Genomic DNA, 21,514 nt, shown 5'->3' with positions numbered 1-21,514 from the left:
ACAAAGCTCCACATGTAGGTATGTCCCAGTCAGGCATGAACTATTAGATTTAAACATTCTATTTTACAAATGAAATGGTTTGGATCCTTTTGAATTTGTGTTGGCTCTTTGATGCTGCAAAGAAGAAAAATCATTTTCTAGGAAAACCAAGCAAGCTACTGATTTTTTACTGCAAATTGTAATCTATCTTATGACATTGGCTCTAGATGAAGAACTGTACCGTCTCTATCCATGATGACTCCATGTTTGAGCCTGAGGAACAATTCAGGGTTTATCTCAGCCACCCTCTTGGAAACCACTGGAGTGGAGCCAGAGTTGGGAAGAATAACATGGCCACCATCACCATATCCAATGATGAAGATGGTAATAGAAGATATCATCTTTACTTATTCTTTGGTTGATAGAACATGAACTGATGTTTTACTAATAATGTAATTATAGGTGTTTTTTGAAAATGAAAGTGCTATAAAAGTGCCTACTGATAACAATTTCAGAGTATTTATATACACTGTTGGCACCAAGTGATCATCCTCTACAGAGTTCCACTAAGTTTATAGGTATTTTTAATCTCATTATTTCCTACCACATTGCCAAGAGATAAGAGATGAGTATGGTTACAAGCTAGGACAGAGATGCTATGGCAGACAGAGAATAAAAACTATTTAAGTCGTTGCAGTTCAGGAGCAAGGTTGGATATACAGTCAGAATCAGTTGAATCCAATGAACTAATTTAAATGCTGCCACCTTCCCAGAAAAAATCTAATTTCTCAGCTTTCTTCTAATTGATTTGGCCTATTAACCTAAAAAATCTTAAATTCTTTAGTCAGGTGTCAGCCAAGAATGACCCAGGCACTAGGGAAAACAAAACGAAATCTGTTTCAAATTGGGACATAATTGTTTTATTCAAATAGATATTTTAATGAGTGAATGTATAATAATATTACAAATAGTAATAGCTGTTTTTATTGAATATTTACTGCACATCAAAAACCATGCTAAGCATATTATTTTATCTTATTTCATTTTATCCTGACAGTAAGGTAGATGTTATTATCCCTCTATTATAAGTGAAGAAATTGAATATCAGCAAATTTATATAATTTATGCTCTTAGTTACACAGCTATAAGCAGCAAAACTGGTTGTAAACCTTATTTTGTCAGATTCTAGAATCTACATGAGAGTCAGTGAGACTCTCAGGGTTTCTGATATAAAATTGGGGACTAACTTGGACATTGGGTAAAATAAGAAAAGCCAGGTTTGAAGTTGAATTGGGCCTTCACCCAGCAAGACCCGGATTCAGATCCTGAAGTGAGCCTCTCCTGGTCACACAGAAACCTAGTGATTGAGTCTCAAGAGGTAATAAGTAACACTCCTAAGTTTCAAAGGGCATTTATTAAAACTACAAAGTTTCAAATGAAGCTTATTTTCTACAATTAAGAAGAATTAACTTTCTGAGAGAGAAAGAAGGGAAAGAACAGAGACTCTAGAAATTTTTCCAAAATATTATAGCATATTAGAAATGGTATAAAATTTGTAATTGTTCTCAATTATCCCATTTTTTATCTCACTATATCCACCACTACCACCTCACCCTTCCCCTTAAGAATATAATGGAAAAGAAGGCACAATTTGAAATTTTTTTTAAAACCAACATATTAATCATTTCATAGCAATGAGAATCGCACCTCAAACCAGAGTGTTAGGAAGTCTTGGGTTCTTCATTAAAACTACTCTTTCTTAACTAAATAACCTAGGAGAAGTTAGGAAAAGTTAAGGGTGAGAGACATAAGGGCCCTGGGAGGAACGACCCAGAAGATCAGAGATGGGAGATGGACTTGGGAAGTTTAGGTTGTGTGTAAATGAGATAAATTATAAAACTTAGAAATTCATATCTCATAAATGAAAAAGTTGATTCATGCCATTGGTTGGTATTTACCAAGGGTTTACTCTCTCTCAGTCCCTTGATAAAGTGTGTGAATTTAAAAACATTTTGTGAGTTGTGATACCCAGATGGAAACTTGGACATGATGCATTTCAAAGTGCTTAAAAATATTTCCCCCACTATACTGTTTTTAATAAGAAACCTGTGAGAAGTCCTGCAGAATCACAAATAAATTCCTTTACCAAACCTTTGCTGAGAAGTAAAAACTGATTGATTTTTATGACTGTAAGCCATTGTGCCTTTGTACTATTTACTAATGTGGAAAACTCCCTCTTGTCTTTATAAGATGTTTTCATGGGGGTGGGAATCCTTTGTGCTTTTCTAACTGGCTCTTGTTTTTCTTAATCCTGTTTCCTTAGCCCCTACCATTGAGTTTGAAGAAGCTGCATATCAAGTCCGTGAACCCTCAGGGCCAGATGCCATAGCCGTCCTGAACATCAAGGTGATCCGAAGAGGGGATCAGAACAGGACATCCAAGATCCGCTGTAGCACACGCGATGGGTCGGCCCAGTCTGGGGTGGATTATTACCCCAAGAGTCGAGTCTTGAAGTTCAGTCCCGGTAATTGAATGCCAATCCCAGTCTGTGAGTTTTACGTAATAGAGAGGCAAATATCTTGTATTTGAAGAAAGGGATGAGCAGAAAAATAAAAGAGGAAAACAGTAGTGCTGATTAATCATGAAGTATTTATTAAGCACACATTTGATATTATAGGAATCTTTTTTAAAAAATGGCATTTTTCTGAAAAAGAAAAAAGGAGATCCCTTACTCCAGAACATCCTTGGCATTTTGGCTCATTTAAAAGGATTTTGTTGTTATTGTTAGCCTATGATTTGGTTGAGTAACAGCTGCAGTTGATTTTAAAAGAATAAACATGACTACCATGATCCAACAAATATTGATGCAAACCGGTGTGCTGGGACCTTCAGAGATTACTAAAATCCAGAAGGCACAGTCTCTGTGCTCCAGTGGTTTAACATCTGCTAAGAGACAGGATACCCTGTTATGAGATTTCTAAAAAAGGTTTATTGTATAGAGAGAACCATGGAAATGAGTCAGGGAAGAGAGAGAGAGATGGGATTCAGGTCACAGCTGGCTGTTTAACTATCTGATATAGTTGGAGATGGAGAAGGAGTTGAATTATATGCTAGATTTTGTCACAGAACTTTCTGGAGCAACATAAGGTAAAAAGACTGGTGCAGATCCTAGAGCCATTTGCAATGTAGCCAGAAGTGGGCAACAGTGGTAGATGTCCTTTTCAGAGATGTCTTGGCCAGTGGGGGGAAGAAGTGACTCCCTCAGAAATGAAGGGGGAGGAGTCTCTGATGTCTCTCATTCCACTGGAGTTTTTTAAGGGCTTTTCGCTTTATCCCATGTACATCTGGTTAGTGTTTGCTGGAAACGTAGATGCCCTTCCTCCACCTCCATACAAGGACTATTCTTCCACGTGTCTTTACTTTTTCCTTTTCTGCATAAGGATCTAGTAGAAAGATAGGTCTTGGGAATAACCTAACCCAGGAGTTTATAGGAGAGGAAGAAGGGAGCCTTAACTACAACCAGGGAGATTTGCACCCTCAGAGAATCAGTTTATAGGAAAGGAAGGGAGTTTCTAAGGCTCTCACCCTCCTCGTTCCAGGCTGCCAAACCTTTATGTTATCGTCTTTGTGGGGATGGCCTAGTAGGAAGCCTTTGAGGTACTGCTTCTCAGGACAGCTTTGAAGGATGTCTTGTGTGCAAGCCCTCACTGCCATGCAGGATCCCGTGCCTAAGTGTAAAGGGGAAAGAAAAATTAAGCAAAAAATCCTCATAACCAGGGTGGAGTGTATTTTGGATCATAGATTTTTATTACTACCAGCTAGTGTCAGACAGGGGCCATTAATTCTCATATGGCATTGAATAGTAAATCTTCAATACTGAGCCTCTACCACAGGTGGAATTTGGTCTATAAAATAGATTTCTCACTTGAGATGGGAATAAAGTGATTAGCAGCCACTGTATTTATAGAAAACCTCTAAAAGGAAAGGGCATTGTTTAACAGGAAGTCTCAGCAGTGCCAACCTGCACTGTCTTAGTGAGGTCACCTAATGAGAACCTTTGCTCTCTTTTTGTTCTGTGCTTGGTGAAGGTGTGGATCATATCTTTTTCAAAGTCGAGATCCTGTCCAATGAAGACCGGGAATGGCATGAATCTTTCTCCCTAGTCCTTGGCCCAGATGACCCAGTGGAAGCAGTTCTTGGTGATGTGACCACTGCCACAGTGACAATTCTAGACCAGGAAGCAGCAGGGAGTCTCATATTGCCAGCGCCACCCATTGTGAGTTGCTTGACCTAAAGGGATCACTACTTGTATGTCCTAGTGACTAGTAGCTGAGAACTTGGCAGAAATAGGACTTCTGGTGCTATACTTCTTCATTTTTCTAACACAGTAGTTCTCAACCAGGAGCCGTCTTGTTCCTTCCTTCCCAAACCCCTTCCCTGCACCACCACCTCCACGGGACATTTGGCAATGTCTGATGACGCTTTTGGTTGCCACAACTGTCAATGGATGTCACACTAGGCGCTATTCGCATCTAATGGGTAGGAGCTAGGAATGCTGCTGTACATCCTGCAATGCCCAGGACAGCCCCAACAACAAAGAAGTATTTGGCATAAATGTCAGTAGTGCCAAGGATGAGAAACCCTGTTCTGACAGAAGAGTGAGACCAAAACATGTTGATACCTTAGTGTGATAAACACAGGAAGTGCAATACAATTGATCTTCTCACGTCTTTGGTGGGACCTAGAAGAGTGGAGGAAAAAAATAATGCTACCCCATATCTATTACCCTACATACTTGCCACACACATAGAGGTAAGTATTTGCAAAAGTGCAGTACCCGGCTTCCCATGTTGGGGTGTATGCAATGAACGCAACGACTTTACAATTAGGAGGAAAATGCCCGGAGGTTGCCAAGGGAAACTTAACCCATAATAATGAGGCAGTCAGAATAAGTCTTCTAGCCTCCCCTAGCTAGTCTTCTATAGTAGAAGGATCATTCCAAAATGTGTCTCTTATTCAACCATGGAAGAAATACACTCCCTTTATTTACTTTTGTTTTGCCAGATATACTACTGTGTATCATTAACAATTTAATGCAACTTAATTTATTGTATTTTTTAATGCAACTTTAAACTAGTAACTGTTACTCATGATATAGCTTTAGTGACAGTGTGCATGAAAATAAAAGTATTTTCCACATGAGTGATAGAGCTCTGATTCAGGAATAAGATTAACAAGATACTAAAGATTTTTAGCTCAGGCAAAAGGAAGATCTTCTTCACCACTGATATGTAGTATCTTTTAGGGATGCCTGGCGAAGCACTGTGAAAACTTCCGTTATATTTTAAAGAATCCCTAGCGGTTAAGGGATCTTGTGGATCTCTAGGGAGGGGACCCCTAGCTCTCTGAGCATCCCAACACCCAGCCCAGGCTGAAGCTTTGTTGCTCCTTTTCAGGTTGTTACACTTGCCGACTATGACCACGTAGAAGAGGTTACCAAGGAAGGAGTCAAGAAATCCCCCTCCCCAGGCTACCCACTGGTTTGTGTCACCCCCTGTGACTCTCATTTCCCCAAGTATGCCGTCATGAAGGAACGCTGCAGCGAGGCTGGCATCAACCAATCATCTGTGCAGTTCAGCTGGGAAGTGGCCACCCCCACTGATGGCAATGGGGCTCGCTCTCCCTTTGAGACCATCACTGACAACACACCATTTACCAGTGTCAACCACATGGTAGGTCTAGGGGTCTGGGCCTGGTTGCATAGGGAGAAAACTAGTGTCTCTCTTTGTCACTACAACTTTATCAAATTCCTTAAGGTCCTTGCATGGCATTTGGAATGAAATAAACGAATGAGCAGGTACACAGTATATACCCAGGTCTTTTAATTCTTTTTTTTTTTTTAACGTTTATTTATTTTTGAGACAGAGAGAGACAGAGCATGAATGGGGGAGGGTCAGAGAGAGAGGGAGACACAGAATCCGAAACAGGCTCCAGGCTCTGAGCTGTCAGCACAGAGCCCGATGCGGGGCTTGAACTCACGGACCGTGAGATCGTGACCTGAGCTGAAGCCTGTTCTCAACCGAGTGAGCCATCCAGGCGCCCCCCCCCTCCCCGCCAGGTCTTTTAATTCTTATCTATAAGAAGAGGTAATATGGTATAATGGAAAGAGAACCAAGCCAGTAATCAGACAACCTGTTTACTATTCTTGATTCTGCCTGCTTTTAACTATGTGATGTTAGGAGGTTGCTTAACCTCCCCGAGTCTCCGTTTCCTGATCTGCAAAATAGTACTTCTTCCACTTAGCGACTTGACAAGGTCACTGACGAATCGGTTGTAAAAGTGATCCATAAATGGTAAAGTAAGTCAAAGATTCTAGGTAGGTACAGTTAATGATTACTTTTTTCCACATGTCTTCAATCGTTCAATAAGTAGTAGGATAGAAACTCCTTAAGGACCTGGACCAAGGGTCCTACCACATTTTTATAGCCCAACATGCTCAGCACATTGATAGTGCTAGTAGAGACGGCACCATTATTAAAGAAGAGAATGTTTCCGAGGGATCAGCATTTTGCAAAATTGTAGGAGGACACACAAAGAAGTTCACTATGCAGTTGCTGTCCTCAAGGAGGTGGGACCCCAGACCCACCATCAGAGAGCAATGAACAGTGAGTAAGGGTTTGCCCAACCTTAAGAAACAGCGCACTGCAGTGACAGCTCCTCACTCCAGTGACGTCATTCTCCCCAGAGACAGAACTGGAAGCAGTGGAGATACTCAGCATAGTACCTGGCACATAGTAAGCCCTCAACGATTTTTGATTAAAATTAATGCACTTCATAATTTTGGAGATCAGAGCTTTCTTTCAGACTGAACTCCTCTAGATTTTTTTCCTATTCAGCTCTCAGTTTCTTCTCACTTCAGTAAGTGCTTCATGTACATGGGATAATAGTGGAGGAAAGGCATAGATGAATGGGGGGCCCTGGACAAAGCAGTCACTCATGTCCACTGTTTTCACATAGCTTATTCAGAAAGGCCAATAGGTCAGGATGCCTGGGTGGCTCCGTCGGTTGAGCATCCGACTTCAGCTCAGGTCATGATCCGGCAGTTGGTGAGTTCGAGCCCCACATCAGGCTCTGTGCTGACAGCTCAGGGCCTGGAACCTGCTTCAGATTCTGTGTTTCCTCCTCTCTCTGCCCCTCCCATGCTCATACTCTGTCTCTCTCTGTCTCTCAATAATAATAAATAAACGTTAAAAAAAAATTTTTTTTAAAGGCCAATAGATCAATTCTTTTGCAACATAACCTAGTTAAACTACCTGATAAATTTTAAAAATTTAAATGGCAAGACTTAATAGCTTATTGTTTTATTAAGTATCTAATTCTCTTTTCAAAACACCATGAAGGCAGTTTGGTCTGATTTGAGCCAAATATACATTTTTAACAGGTACCAAGTTTATAATTTTACTTTATGTTTCAGTTTTTCTTCTTGCAATGACTTGGTGACTAATACTTTTACCCCAGTTTCCTTTGCTTTATCTTTGTTTCTTCAATTATTTATTTAATACCATTGTATTGTGTGCATTTTTGTAAGATGCCTCAAATCCCTTCTGAACTAAGTCCATGTGTAAATAAATAAATAAGGCGTTGGCAGCTAATTAGAAAAATTTTAATGGAAAAATCCTCTTTAATTTTTAATGGACTTCAGTGAAAATTGTTTTCATAGGTAGAATTTATAAGTTTGTATGATTGCTTTGTGGGAGGTCTATGGCACACAGAACTACTAATTAACTTTTCTTGTTATATACCTCCCTGTGTGTATGCACACATTACCTAAAGAGTTGTGGTGACCCACGTTGCCTCTGCAGAGATTGAGTTAAGCATTCTTATGGCTTCTCTGTGTCTGGGAACATGAAAGAATCTGTTGAAAGACCTCCAAAGGCCAGTAGGTTTCAGAGGACAAGTTCTCAATTTCCACCCTGCAGGTTATTGTAACCTTTGCAATGTGTGTGGTCATTAGGTGGGGCTGGGGGAGGGACCAGCAGTAGGAAAGAAAGAAAAATAAGAATTCCTGGGAAGGAAGCATCCCTCCTCTGTATCCTGACACCATGCCCTCAGCAAAAGTGACTTCGAGACCAACCAGTCTTAATGGAAAGGTTGAAAATCAGCTGAGTGGTCCTTATGCTGAACCTAATATATAAAGAGACCAATACTATCACCGGTAACCAGTCATCTCTGGCCTCTTGCTCCACATCTATCTACTTAACACTGTCTGACATACTGCCTTAGGCTACAAGTACTTACTGCTCTGTCCCTAGTGACTGGCTCCTGGGAGAAAGTCACCAGTTTTGTGGCAAATGAATGAACAGATAAATAGATGAGTGGATAGTCGGATGGATAGACAGATAATGGGTGGTCTTCACAGATAACCCTGTACCAGAAACTGGTGATGTCATATCATCCAGAAGATACAGTGGAAGGAGCTGTTTAAGGAGTAAACACATGTCTGATGTACTTTTTGCTTCCCGGTAGGTCCTGGATAGCATTTACTTCAGCCGGAGGTTCCATGTGCGCTGTGTGGCAAAGGCTGTGGACAAGGTGGGCCATGTGGGGACCCCCTTAAGGAGCAACATTGTTACCATTGGAACAGACAGTGCAATCTGCCACACCCCAGTGGTAGCTGGGACAGCCAGAGGCTTCCAGGCTCAGTCCTTCATCGCAACCTTGAAATACTTGGACGTCAAGCACAAGGAACATCCGAACAGGTCAGGCAGGTGGTGCCTTCCACAATGAGAGGGCTATCCTTTTATGTGTTTTCTGGGTGAGACAGATGAATGAGTGATGTTCTGCAAAATAAGAATAGTGGAGGGGCGCCCAGATGGCTCAGCCGATTAAGTGTCCAACTTCGGCTCAGGTCATGATCTCGCTGTTTGTGAGTTTGAGCCCCACATGGCACTGTCTGCTGTCAGCACAGAGCCTGCTTCAGGCTCTGTCCCTCTCTCTCTCTCTCTCTCTCTCTCTCTCTCTCTCTCTCTCTGTCTCTCAAAAATGAATAAAAACATTTTTAAAAAATATATTAAAAAAAGAAGAGTGGTGATAAAAGCTTCAGAAAAAATTCTTCAGAGGCTCCTGAAAACTGGCCCCTTGCCTGTCTTCTTAGCCTCATGTCCCTCACCTTGCCATCCTCACCTGCCAGTCCACCCACAGAGAACCAAACTGAAACCAAATTGCCAGGGCTTCCAACCAGCAATTCTCCCAGCCCCCTTCCACTCAATGTAGTTAAATCCTACGGTCCTCCTCCACCTACCTCATGACATCCTTTGCAAGAACCATCATCTTCCCCAATTTAATTTGGAAGCTCCCCCTTAGAGCTCCACTGGCACCCATGCCATCCATACCTCTTTCAGAGCATTATCACCCTTCATTCTCTGTCTGTCCCCACAGTAGACAGAGAGGGCACAGACCTTCTTTTTTTTTTTTTTTTTTTTTTTTTTGGTCCCTTCTGGCTGGGACAGTGCTTCTTGGTGCCTAAGAGACTCTTGCTAAATATCTAGTGAACAGAGTAATAATACTGTGTAAACTGAAAGTCACTGGGCACGTGTGCTTTTATGTTTTCCTGTGCTACCATGAGTTTGATGGAAATGGATACTTTCAGTTTTGCCTAGCAAAAAAAGAATTCATGCATATTATACATATTCATTAAACTTTGTGATATTTATGTATGTGCCTTTATGAGCAACTAAGTTCAGAGAAAGGGGTTCATTTGCATGGAGAAAAAAACAGATTTAAATATGGAGCCAAGAATATGCAAATTCTTTCTTTTTTTCCAACCGAATAAGATTTACTTTTGTTGAAAAGCAGTAGCAGGAGTGCCCAGGGCACTACTGACCCCTTCCCAGCAAAAGAGACATCATGTTCATATTGCAAGGTACCGATTCCTCTTAAAAATGTCTCTTGGGTTTTTGTTCCAAGAGACAAGCTGTAAAAAGTCAAAGGCACCCTCAATCAACATGCTGAAAATTTAAACTTGTACAATGAAAATAACGCAGCCCATAACTACAGTTCTGTTCTTTCACAGTCTTAACCAATATTTATTAAGCTCGTGTTTTAGTTAGGATTTTATACTACGTGCTCTGGAGAAACAAAAGATGTGAAGGAAATGATCCTTGTCCTCACTGTGGGGAGGCAAGATAAACAGAGTCCGAAAGCATACAAGACATAGCAGCCAATATGAATAAGTTACAGACTTCCTGGTGCAAAGGCACCTATGTGCTGAGAAGTGATGAGGAGAGGGGTGCCTGGGTGCCTCAGTCAGTTAACAGCTCAGGTCATGATCTCATGGTTTGTGACTTCAAGCCCCACATCAGGCTCTTTGCGCTGACAGTGTGGAGCCTGCCTGGGATTCAACCTCTTCCCCTCTCTGTCTGCCCCTCTCTCAAAGTAAATAAATAAACTTTAAAAAAGGAAAAATGTAGATGAGGGGAGAGCACACTGCAAACAGAGGCCAGTTAGGGCCGCCCTTGTTGCTGGAACTTGAAGGGAGAGAGGGGAGAAAAGTCTCTTTTGGCTGGGGGGGACAGTAGCAGTAGTGGGGTATAACTATTTCTAAGATATTTTCCTGGGTAGGGATATCTACCTTAGAGTATAAAGAGCTCAGTGAGGTCTTTTGGCACAAATACTTTAAAAAATATAAGTGTCCCGGACACTCACTGTGACAGAGAAGGGGAACAGCACCTCTATCAGTCATTCTGCTGTAGCACACAAGGAAACAAAGCTTCCATTTATTTTTTTCTAATTTTTTTAATGTTTTATTTATTTTTGAGACAGAGAGAGACAGACCATGAACGGGGGAGGGTCAGACAGAGGGAGACACAGAATCTGAAACGGGCTCCAGGCTCTGAGCGGTCAGCACAGAGCCCGACGCGGGGCTCGAACTCACGGACCGTGAGATCATGACCTGAGCCCAAGTCGGAGGCTTAACCGACCAAGCCACCCAGGCGCCCCCAAAGCTTCCATTTAAAGCAAAAGGAAGCTTTAAAGTCATTTGTGGTTGTGATATTATCTTTTCTTGTATATATAAAAAAGCAAAACAAAACAAAAAAACACCTGTGATTCTTGATTGCTATCAGTCCTGAGTCTGGAGGATTTCTGGATGGGGGGGCTGGGGCAGGGGTGGAGAACAACCCCACACATATATCATACCCTCGTGTTCCTACACGGAAAGCTTCAAGAAAAAAAAGGGTAAATTCACTGGTGAAGACAGATTGAGTTATGAGAAAGAAATGTACCATATTAACTGCTTATAGCATGCACCTAAACACTACCTCCGCCCTTTTTTCCCTTAGAATCCACATTTCCGTGCAGATCCCGCACCAGGATGGAATGCTGCCCCTTATCTCCACCATGCCGCTGCACAACTTGCATTTTCTATTATCTGAGTCCATCTACAGACACCAGCACGTCTGCTCCAATCTCGTCACCACCCGTGACCTGAGAGGCATCTCAGGTGGGGGCTTTCCCATTCCAGCCCAGCACAGTGGCCCTTAGGGATAGAGCGAGGCAAACTCTGCTTTCGTGTCTCCCAGTCCTCAAAGTGTTTATGTCTAGTGGATTTCCTTCCTAGCAGGCAACCAAACATAGGCAGCTCAGACAGTGAAGTGAATAGGGAAAAACAAGGACTTTGGAACCAAGCTGATTTAGGTTTGAATCCCTAATTCTACTACCTATACAACTAAACAGAAATAGCAGAACTTCCCCCAACCACTGTTTGCTTATCTATGACATGAGGAAAACAATTGCTACCAATCAGGGTAAGGATTTAATCTGTTGATGGTTTTTAAAGCACCTGCCATGGTAAATGTTCGTTCTTTCCCTGCCCCACTGTTGAGCATGTTTGGATCTGTGCCCTGAAATCCCCTTATTGCAGCATCTTTAGAAAGCTAAAGTGCAGATGTCACATGTTATAGGATGGGCTCCCGGAGCAGGAGCTGAGATGGAATGTGGGGGTGCAAGATGTTCATTGGGGATCAGCATCTGTGAAGAGGAAGGAGAGGACGCAGAATTGGGCAGAGGGAGAAGTCAGACTGCAGTGCAGCCCTCCAGAAGCCCCCACCGCTTCAGGAACTCTTCCTACTTCCAGCCCCAGCTGACAGCCCTCTCTGAGGCACCTCAGTCACTGGATGCCAGAGCCCCCGCAAGGGTGGCCGCAGGAGCCGCTGTGCCACTGATGCAAACCTGAAGGAGCTGACAGCCCGGGTGGCACATTCCGGTGTCTACCATAGCAGACATTTTACTCTACAAAGGATCCTGTCCATTTCCATTTACCTTAGCGAGTGCGCATTAAATGCGTGTTTCCTCCCTTGACAACCGATGAATCATTTACCAGTATTTTAGAAGATAGAGAAGCATTCATATGCTCTTTCATATTCATTAAGCATCACTTTAGGTAGTGATGGTCTTAACACGGTAGAAATTAGTTGAGTATAAATTATTCGCAAGTCACTGAGCTACACATGAAAGTCTAACCGGTTCACATGTGCAGCCACTGAAAGAAACATACACTGTTTATAGGCTGAAAGTTTGTACCTCTTCCCACTTAAACACAATTAAATTCAACACATGATAATTGAGATCCTACTCCTTTCAGGGCAGAGGACCAGGTGCTGGTGTCAAACATCCTAAGACGTTTCAGACATTCTAAGACTCTTTCAGAATATTATATTTGCTTTTAGTACTATAAAAAATTTGAATCTTGATATTCTAAAATCGTATCTGTGTTTAGCTCTCTACTGCATAAAGGTCTTCCTTAATTTAGAACACTTTGGTTGCTTGGCAGCATTTGATCCAATAATTTTTGCCCGTAGCAGGAAGGTTTAGTCAAGCATCATTAGCGAGCTATTTACTCATTAGCACAGAATTAAGATTTTTTTTTCCTAAGAGTTCAGAAACCATAGCAGGGGAGGAGGTAGTCAGATGTTTGTCTGTTGGCTTTACATAAAAGCTATTTTTAAAAAATCAGTCTTAAAAAATAACAATTCATCAACAAATCATCCGTGTAGTAAATCTGTTTCTTCAAGGGTTGATTGCAAAGCTTCAGTATGTATTCTTTTCCAAGACACACAGGACCACTGAGCTCTGGCTCCATTTATGATACCCTTTGCTCATCTTTTCTTCTGGGGTTCATGCAGTCTCTTAGAGGAGTCTATGAACTCAGTCACAGGTAACCCCCTAGCAACAGGTACTCTAGCTCCCCTCCCCTTCTCATGCAGTGTGTATTGGGAACCCTGGGTTGCTCCATTAATGGTCTCTGATGGAAGGTAAGCTATCTCAGTCTCTCAAGGACACATCCCTTCTCCCCACCCAGCTCCTGGGCAGCCAACTAGGGGCATGTCAACAGACTGACTTCTTGTTCCTTGTTCCTCCCTCCCCCACAGAGGCAGGGTTCCTGGACGATAAGGTCTATGACAGCACAGCCCTGGGGCCTGGCTATGACCGCCCCTTCCAATTTGACCCCAGCGTCCGGGAGCCCAAGACCATCCAGCTCTACAAACACCTGAACCTGAAGAGCTGCGTCTGGACCTTTGATGCCTATTATGACATGACTGAGTTAATTGATGTCTGTGGGGGGTCTGTAACTGCCGACTTCCAGGTGGGTCCTCCAGGGGCTTATCCAAAGGCTGCAAGCACCTGGGTGCCATATGAAATTTTGTTTCTTCCTGAAGCACTTCTGTTAGCATGTTGCATCTGGTGCCCAGCCCCAGAACTGGGATAACCAAAGGAGTCTTTAGAAGTCCCTCAAATGAGACCTTAGCAGCACGATGGCTAGAGAGAACCCTCGAAAGTCTTCTAAATCAATTAACTGGAAAATTAATGTGGAAAATGTTAAAATGAATGTGGAAAAACATTACTGTCTGGCACAGCCACTTATATAAAAATCTAATATTTGCTTCTCTAGATATATATATAATATATAATATATAATATATAATATATATATCCATCCCCCTGGGTATATTTTGGAAGCCAAAAGGATTGACATTTCATGGTAAGGTTATTACGAAGTAGATGTTTTCTTTTCCGCATATGGGGAAATAAGTCAAAGTAAGGTGTACCTTTCCAGAAGACAGGGAAAACATAATGCTTTTTAAGCATTATGGAGAGAGAATTGTGTATAACACTTTGATTTCATTCCTAGTCCAAATCTGTGTGAAATTTACAACCCTTGAAAAAATGGACACATTCTTAATCGTTGTGGAACATTAGTGACAAAAGAAAATTTTAGCAAGAAGCCATAGTCATAGGGGCAGTTATATCAAAGAAATGCATCCTCATGGGAAATATGAATCTAAAGCATATTCTACCTAATTATCAGCAGTTATCTCAATGAACTAAAAATCAACGTTTGTTCTTCATTTCAAATCGGTTTAACCACACTGAAAGAGGGACTTCTGGAGGCACTGAGAGTAATCATTTTGAGGACGTGCCTTTGATTAAAATTTGGTTTATTTTGCACTATCTCTGTTTGGTTAGCTCTCATTTTATATACACTACTGCCCTCTACTGAGTGGAAAATTAAAGCATTCTTAAGTTATCTGTTTCTGCAGTTACATGACCTATATTCACCTTCGAAATGCAAAACTAAGTGATTGGTTCCTCCTGACCTCTCAAAAATTAGTATTCTATGTTCTCCGTGTTTTTACTTTAATCATATTTTTGTATATTTTTGTTCAGAATATGCCTAAAAATCTCAAAGGCTAAGATTTCTTGTTATAAATGCCCCACTTCTTGAACCAACACAGAATATATGCACAGAAGTACTTCATTGCAGTCCGTTTCTTTAAAAATAGTTAAAACAGCTGGTGTATGGTAGAAAGAATGTAGACCAAGTCCTAGTTATAACCAAGCCCTAGTTCATCTATTTTCTTGTCGTAACTTCTCTGAATCTCATCTGAAATTGTAACCGATCATCTCAACAGGGGAAAGAACTTAGCACATTGCAGGTATATAGTAAATATTTGTCAAGGTTTGGATTTTTTTTTCAAGGATTAGTAAGTAATGTCATGAGGGATAAAGGATAGAAAACAGAAACAGAGAGGGAAAATTAATTTTTTCAATCAGCTAAAGAATTATTGAGGTTCTAATATCAATAATTTTAGCAAAGCCTGTAATTAAAGGGACAGAATATGGTGTGAGGTCCAGATAAAGTCTAGAAATTTCCTGAAGAAAACAGATTAAGCCATTTCAAAAGATAATTTTTTATGGAATTAGCAGTCTTTTGAAAAACTTGTAATCAAATTTTAAATCCCTGACAACATTGAATATGAAAAAATATTCTAGAAAAATAAAATTTTTGTGTCCCAAAGATTGATAAAACACTTGGCTCTTTTCCTAAATTGCCCATGGAAACACTTTACATTGTGCTTGAAAACAAAAGAAAAATCTAAGTTCCGTAGGGGATTATAGGATTCCACCAATGATAAAAATAAAATTTTTTCAAACTAAGCTTTTTTGTTATAAAAGAAATATGTGTTTATGGAGGAAAATATAAAATGAATAAACCAACTCTCCCATTCATACACACGTACATGCAGTTAGCTTCTCCATGAAAGCTTCCGTTTATATTTTATCTTTCCATCCAGTTTTTGTTCACTGCATAGTTAAATAAAAATGTTTGAGCCAAGTTAATAGCAGTAACAGGAATTCCCTTAGAAGAAATATTCTCTTGGAAGTATGATGCGTTGCCTTTTCAAAAGTATTTCCGTGAGGTATTGTAGGAGATGGGAAATTGCCCAAACATACACAGCTCTGAACTGTGTGTTGGGAAGTTTCCTAGATATGATATCCAAATCCCATGACCTCATTTCCTGTTGCCAGAGATGTGAATAGACTTGGGCATCTTCCCAATTAAGGCTGATTCAGGCTCTCCTATAGGCCACTGGAAAATGTGGTCAGTGAGGGACCATGTACTGATCCGTTGGGAATAACTGTGTGCCTTTAAAATCTTGTCCAAGGCAACTGAACAGTGGAGGCACATCTCCTTCTCAGTCTTCAGAAATGTTTTTGTTCAAGTATCACCCCCTCAGAAAAGCCCTCCTGGATCACCCTATAGAAAGAAGCATCCTGGACACTTCCTATCCCTTTCTTTATTTTTAAAATTTATGTATGTCTACTAGACTATAGGTTCCATAACGGCAGTGATTTGGGCTTTTTCCACTGCTGAGGAAGAAGCTTGGTCTGGCACCTACGTGCCTAGCACGGTTGTGGGTACTTGGTTATAATTACTGACTGCAGAAGTAACTAAATGAGTGAGGTAAAAATTGAACTGAGATGTAACCATATGCCTTTTCATCCCAGGGAGGAAATAACCCTCCGTGTGCACACCTTTTGCTTGGCAGGTGAGAGACTCTGCTCAGTCGTTCCTGACCGTGCACGTGCCTCTCTATGTGTCCTACATCTATGTAACAGCCCCCAGGGGCTGGGCTTCTTTGGAGCACCACACTGAGATGGAGTTTTCCTTCTTCTATGACACTGTTCTCTGGAGAACAGGTATACCCATTTACATCCTAACTACTCCTGCCTTATGCTTAAGTAAGACTAAAAGAAAATAATGAGTAGTTCCTTTTAATAAGAGCTCCATTCTTCATCCCGTTGTCCTATATACAGTCCAAGTGGGCTGCTACTCTAGACCAAATGAATAAATGAGCCAGGTTGTTCTTCATATATTTTTCCATTTCAATGCATCTGATTCGAAGACGCTTTTGCTCCTTAAATGCCTTGAATTACACCATTTTTAACTAGGAGCAAATGAACATGGTTATACTCCAGAAGGACACCTCTAAACCCCTAATGGACCGTATAGGACCCATCTGTCACCTGCCATCCTCTACTCTGGGTGTGAATTGAGTTTTTCATCCCTGCAGGCCCTCTAGTATCAGCATTCATGGACATGGTTATTTTCAGGAACCACAGCCCCTCAGCTAAGAGTTCACACCTTACCCTTATCTTCCCCAAGCCACCTTTTCCTGCTGCTATCACACGATACCCCAAAATTATCTCCCCTTCTGCTGCTCCCGTTCTCCCTCACCTCATCTCTACAGGTGATTTACTCGATCTGGCACAGAGATACTAACCAGCTACAGGGGTTTTCTGTAGATAGGACCTCATCTCTAGTAATGGAAAGTACAGTCCTTTCTTCTGTTCAGTGCTTTCAATTCAAATCATTTGTCTTATATTTCTCATAGGAAAATAACTTCAGGAAGTTTTCACACTCTGGGTCAAATCATTTCTTGAGATTTGGGGTTCTTTTTAAATGTTATTTTCCCCATCCTTTGGTCACCCTTTTGTTTTGATTCATACTGAACTCATTGGACATCATGATTGTAGTTACTCTTATTAAAGCCACAGTTCACTCATGTCATACCATATATGGCTGGCCTTCTACATGCTAATCTTTAATCCTCCATGGATTTAATATTAAATGTAGCCACCAGGACATGGTTTATGGTTCTGTCGAGTCATGAAATGTGTCCTTGTAAGAGCGCCTTGGTGGCTCAGTTGGTTAAACAACTGACTCTTGATCTCTGCTCAGCTCATGATCTCATGGTTCCTGAGTTTGAGTCCCATTTCTGGCTCTGTGCTGACAGCGCGGAGCCTGCTTGGGATTCTGTCTCTCCCTCTCTCTGTGCCTTCCCTGCTCATACACTCTTTCTCTCTCTCTCAAAATAAATACATAAACTTAAAACAAAAAAAAAGGTGTCCCCATAAGGAAAAGCAAACAGTATGAAGCAGATGCACTATAACCGCATGCTGCTGTCAAGTTGATAGAAGCTTAAAGGCCAGTTGTTTTGAGCCATGGGCTGGGGCCCTGACTCCGGTCCAGGTGGCATTTTCAGGTATGAAGAGACTATGTCAAAGAGAATGGAACTATAACAACAACAACAACAACAACAGTGGAATGAACTGTCATACAGTTTTAATTGGCAAATGTGTCTAAATAGATTCTACGTTGCTATGAATATGTACATTTTTCTTACATTCAAATGACTGTGCAGCTCTTACTTAGAGGTGTCTCTGGGACAACTCACATATAGGATACTATGTGCGAGATCTCCATGCCCTAACTTGGATGTTTTATGTATGATTGCCTGCCTAGGAATCCAGACAGACAGCGTGCTCTCTGCAAGGCTTCAGATAATAAGAATCTATATCCGAGAAGATGGCCGTCTCGTCATTGAATTCAAGACCCATGCCAAATTCAGAGGTAACATCAGTGCAGGTTTTCCAATTTTTTATTAAGAAACATTACAAACACAGACAAAAGGTAAAGGAATAGAACAATGAAAAACCAAGTCAACAATTGTTAATGTTTTGCTATGTGTGTATGCACCCATACCCATATTTATGTACCACATTTGAAAACAAGCTGCAGACTTCTTGTCAAGTTACTCTAGATACTTTAGAAGCCTCTCCTGAGAACAAAGACGTTCTCTTACACATCACAAGAGTATCACTACATCAAGATATTTAAGATTGATCCAATAATAGCTAGTCTATATTCGTATTTCCTTTCTTGTCCTACAAGTGTCTTTTCCATTTGTTTTCATATTGTTTTGTATTTATTTTATATCTGTTTATATAAAGGGAAAGTGGATCCAATCAATATCCACATACATTCTAGTTGTTATATTTTTTCAGTCTCTCAATCTACAAGTCTCTCTACTTTTATTTATTCATGACAATAGATGACTACAGTTTGAAGGAGTAGAAGTGTCCTGCTGAATAACCTTTATGATGTTTAAAATTGTTTGCTTTCACCGAGGACTTGAGTGGCTTCAAGTGTAGTTTTTTAAAATCTGAATTTGATATTTCTATTTATAAACTACCAGGACCTTTCTGCCTCTAAGAAACATGTACTTTGGAATTGAAAGCTAAGTTTATTTGACATACATTGTCCCATAAAGACCCCTATTATTATGAATATACTTTGCACCATTTCTACAAGGTACATTTGTGTTGTTTATAAATATATATGACCATAATGACCATCATGAGTAGGATGATAGACTGGGGTGAGATGCCATGCTGTCCAGCCAGAGTGAAATACATTCTAAAGGGTTAGAAGGTAGGTATAACTGTCATTGTTTGATAAAAGTATATTCATTCAGTACTAAAGCTTTAGTAGGGGATTCACCTCAAGTACTATAAAACTCACAAATAAGTATGTGTGTCTCCCCTTGAAATAGGACAGTTTGTGATGGAGCATCACACCCTACCTGATGTGAAATCATTCATACTGACTCCAGACCATCTAGGAGGAATTGAATTTGACCTGCAGCTACTATGGAGTGCTCAGACTTTTGATTCTCCATATCAACTCTGGAGAGCTACAAGCTCTTATAACAGGTGAATACAGGATGGGGGTGTTCAAGGGTAGATCTAAAATGGTCTCAGTCTCTTTCAGGAGCTTGGGAAATAGGGCTTCCCCCCACACCAAAGGTTGGATTTCTATTATAAGGTGGGGGGGGGATAGAAATAACCCTCCAACATGGGCCATCTGGATGACTCAGTTGGTTAAGTGTCTGACTTCAGCTCAGGTCATGATCTCACGGTTTATGAATTTGAACCTCCCATTGGGCTCTGTGCTGACAGCACAGAGCCTGGAGTCTGCTTCAGATTCTGTGTCTCCCTCTCTCTCTGCCCTTCCCCACTTGCACTCTGTCCCCCCCCCCCTCTCAAAAATAAACAAACATTAAAAAAATTTTTTTAAAGAAATAACCCTCCAAAAATAGAAAGAAACAAATTAAATCAGATCAGCTTCTGCTATAAACCAGGAAGTGGTTACCCTTATTACAAGGACAAGACCAAGAAGGCTGCATATAATTTCTACTCACATCCTATAGCTAGAATTTAATTACATGACACATCTGCCTGCAAGAGAAGCTGGGAAATTAAAATCATAGTATAATAAAGAAATTTCAGTCACCACAGCCCGTTCAAAATCCAGGATCTCTGACTATCAAGTCTAGATGTCACCCTTATGTCCAGTGTTCTATAAAATAAATAATAAGATTTATCTCTCTCCCACACCCAAGATAGAGGTGGAATAGGAATTGGTTAAATACAGCAAAATATCTCTTTTGTAAAGGGGAAGAATAGGAGAAACATAATTAAAACTATTATAAAAAACTATCCATAAAAAAGATAATGAGGCAACTGGGAGTCTGTCGTGAATATTATTATCCTTATTTTATAGATCATGAAATTAAGATCTATAAACAAGATGAAATTCTTGTTCCATCTTTATAGTTAAGAAGTGGCAGACTATCTTAAGAATCATTTTCAAAAAGATGTCATTAATTGTGAAATTTTGGTCTTCTATCAGGTATTTTTTTAAATAATGTTTCCTTTGAAATCAATATATAATAATCTTCAAAGGCTGTGCTTCCCCCAAGCTCATGAGATTATGCACACACTTTGTCCTAATTTATAGACATGGAAACTGTCCTCTTTAAATCCTCTGCTAACTCCCCACTGCCTACTGGATGAAGTCCAAATTCTTTATTCAGAGCCCACACCCTCCCTTCTGCCTCATCTCAAACCCAACCTCCCAACCACATTAAATATCTCATCAACCCCTGAACCCACCAACCCAACTACACTTCCATTCCCTCTGCCCTTCCTACTCTTTCCCTCTTGCAGACCTTGAACTCTTCTGAGCCCCAGCTCAAATACTCTCAAATACTGACCCCTCTGTGGCATCTTTGCCGACTCTCCATCCAGTGCTAGATGATCCTCCTCCCGTTCCCTCTTTGTTCCATTTTCTACCATAACACAGTTCATTATATTAAATGCTCTAAGTAGAATCCTGTTTTCCACTAGCTGGTGAGCTCCCCAAGGGTAAAGGCATACCTGATTGATCTTGAATCCCCAGAGCTACAGGTTTTACCACATGGTAGGTCCTGAATAAACATCCTTTAAGAGTTTAAGTTTGAGGTAAGGAGACAAAAATATTTGGATAAATGGCAAAGTATGGAACACCATCCAGCATTCGGTGCAATGTGCACTGTAAGAGGTAAGGAACACTGAGACTATAGCGGTTCAGGGAGGGTTAGGGAGCTGTACAAATCTTCCTGGAGGAGGGTCACAGCTCGTGCTCCATGTTGCAATATGAGTAATGTCTAATTTTTTGAAAGGAGAGGAGAGGAACTTTAGAATTAAAGACCTGCATCTAGGGCTGTGTTTGGTATATACACAGGGATGGTGAGGAAACAGACCTAAATCATATTTAGGGATGGGAAAAGTAGGACTGTGGGTTTGGGAGGCCATGAAATCCTGCATTCATTTGTTCAACAAATATTTATTGAGCATTTGCTGTGTTTTGCAGAAGGGTCTAGGCACCTCGATACATCAGTGAACAATTTAAAGATCCTTGCACACAGCACTTAGAGTAAAGTAAAAAGACATAAAAAGGTCAATAAATAAGTATAGTAGAGCATGTCAGAAGGTGAGGAGTACTATGGAAAAATAAAAGATTTAGAGCAGG

The 21,514-nt window shown here is 40.8% G+C and overlaps 1 protein-coding gene across 2 annotated transcripts in view; it reads left to right on the top strand.

Annotated features, from left to right (window-relative positions):
* FRAS1 (Fraser extracellular matrix complex subunit 1) overlaps positions 1–21,514 on the top strand; it is a 426,958-nt gene that overhangs the window by 386,122 nt on the left and 19,322 nt on the right. For both annotated transcript variants that reach the window (XM_045056179.1, XM_023253019.2), the window contains 10 exons: positions 207–363; positions 2,303–2,503; positions 4,068–4,255; positions 5,436–5,711; positions 8,506–8,738; positions 11,319–11,479; positions 13,407–13,621; positions 16,368–16,518; positions 18,125–18,232; positions 19,215–19,374. In XM_045056179.1, coding sequence (XP_044912114.1) covers positions 207–363; positions 2,303–2,503; positions 4,068–4,255; positions 5,436–5,711; positions 8,506–8,738; positions 11,319–11,479; positions 13,407–13,621; positions 16,368–16,518; positions 18,125–18,232; positions 19,215–19,374 — 1,850 coding nt within the window. The remainder of the gene's footprint in view (positions 1–206; positions 364–2,302; positions 2,504–4,067; positions 4,256–5,435; positions 5,712–8,505; positions 8,739–11,318; positions 11,480–13,406; positions 13,622–16,367; positions 16,519–18,124; positions 18,233–19,214; positions 19,375–21,514) is intronic.

Source organism: Felis catus, chromosome B1 (genome assembly GCF_018350175.1).
Source record: "Felis catus isolate Fca126 chromosome B1, F.catus_Fca126_mat1.0, whole genome shotgun sequence".
Lineage (NCBI taxonomy): Eukaryota > Metazoa > Chordata > Mammalia > Carnivora > Felidae > Felis > Felis catus.
Note: the sequence above shows the minus strand (reverse complement) of the source record. Positions and strands in the feature narration are given on the sequence as shown.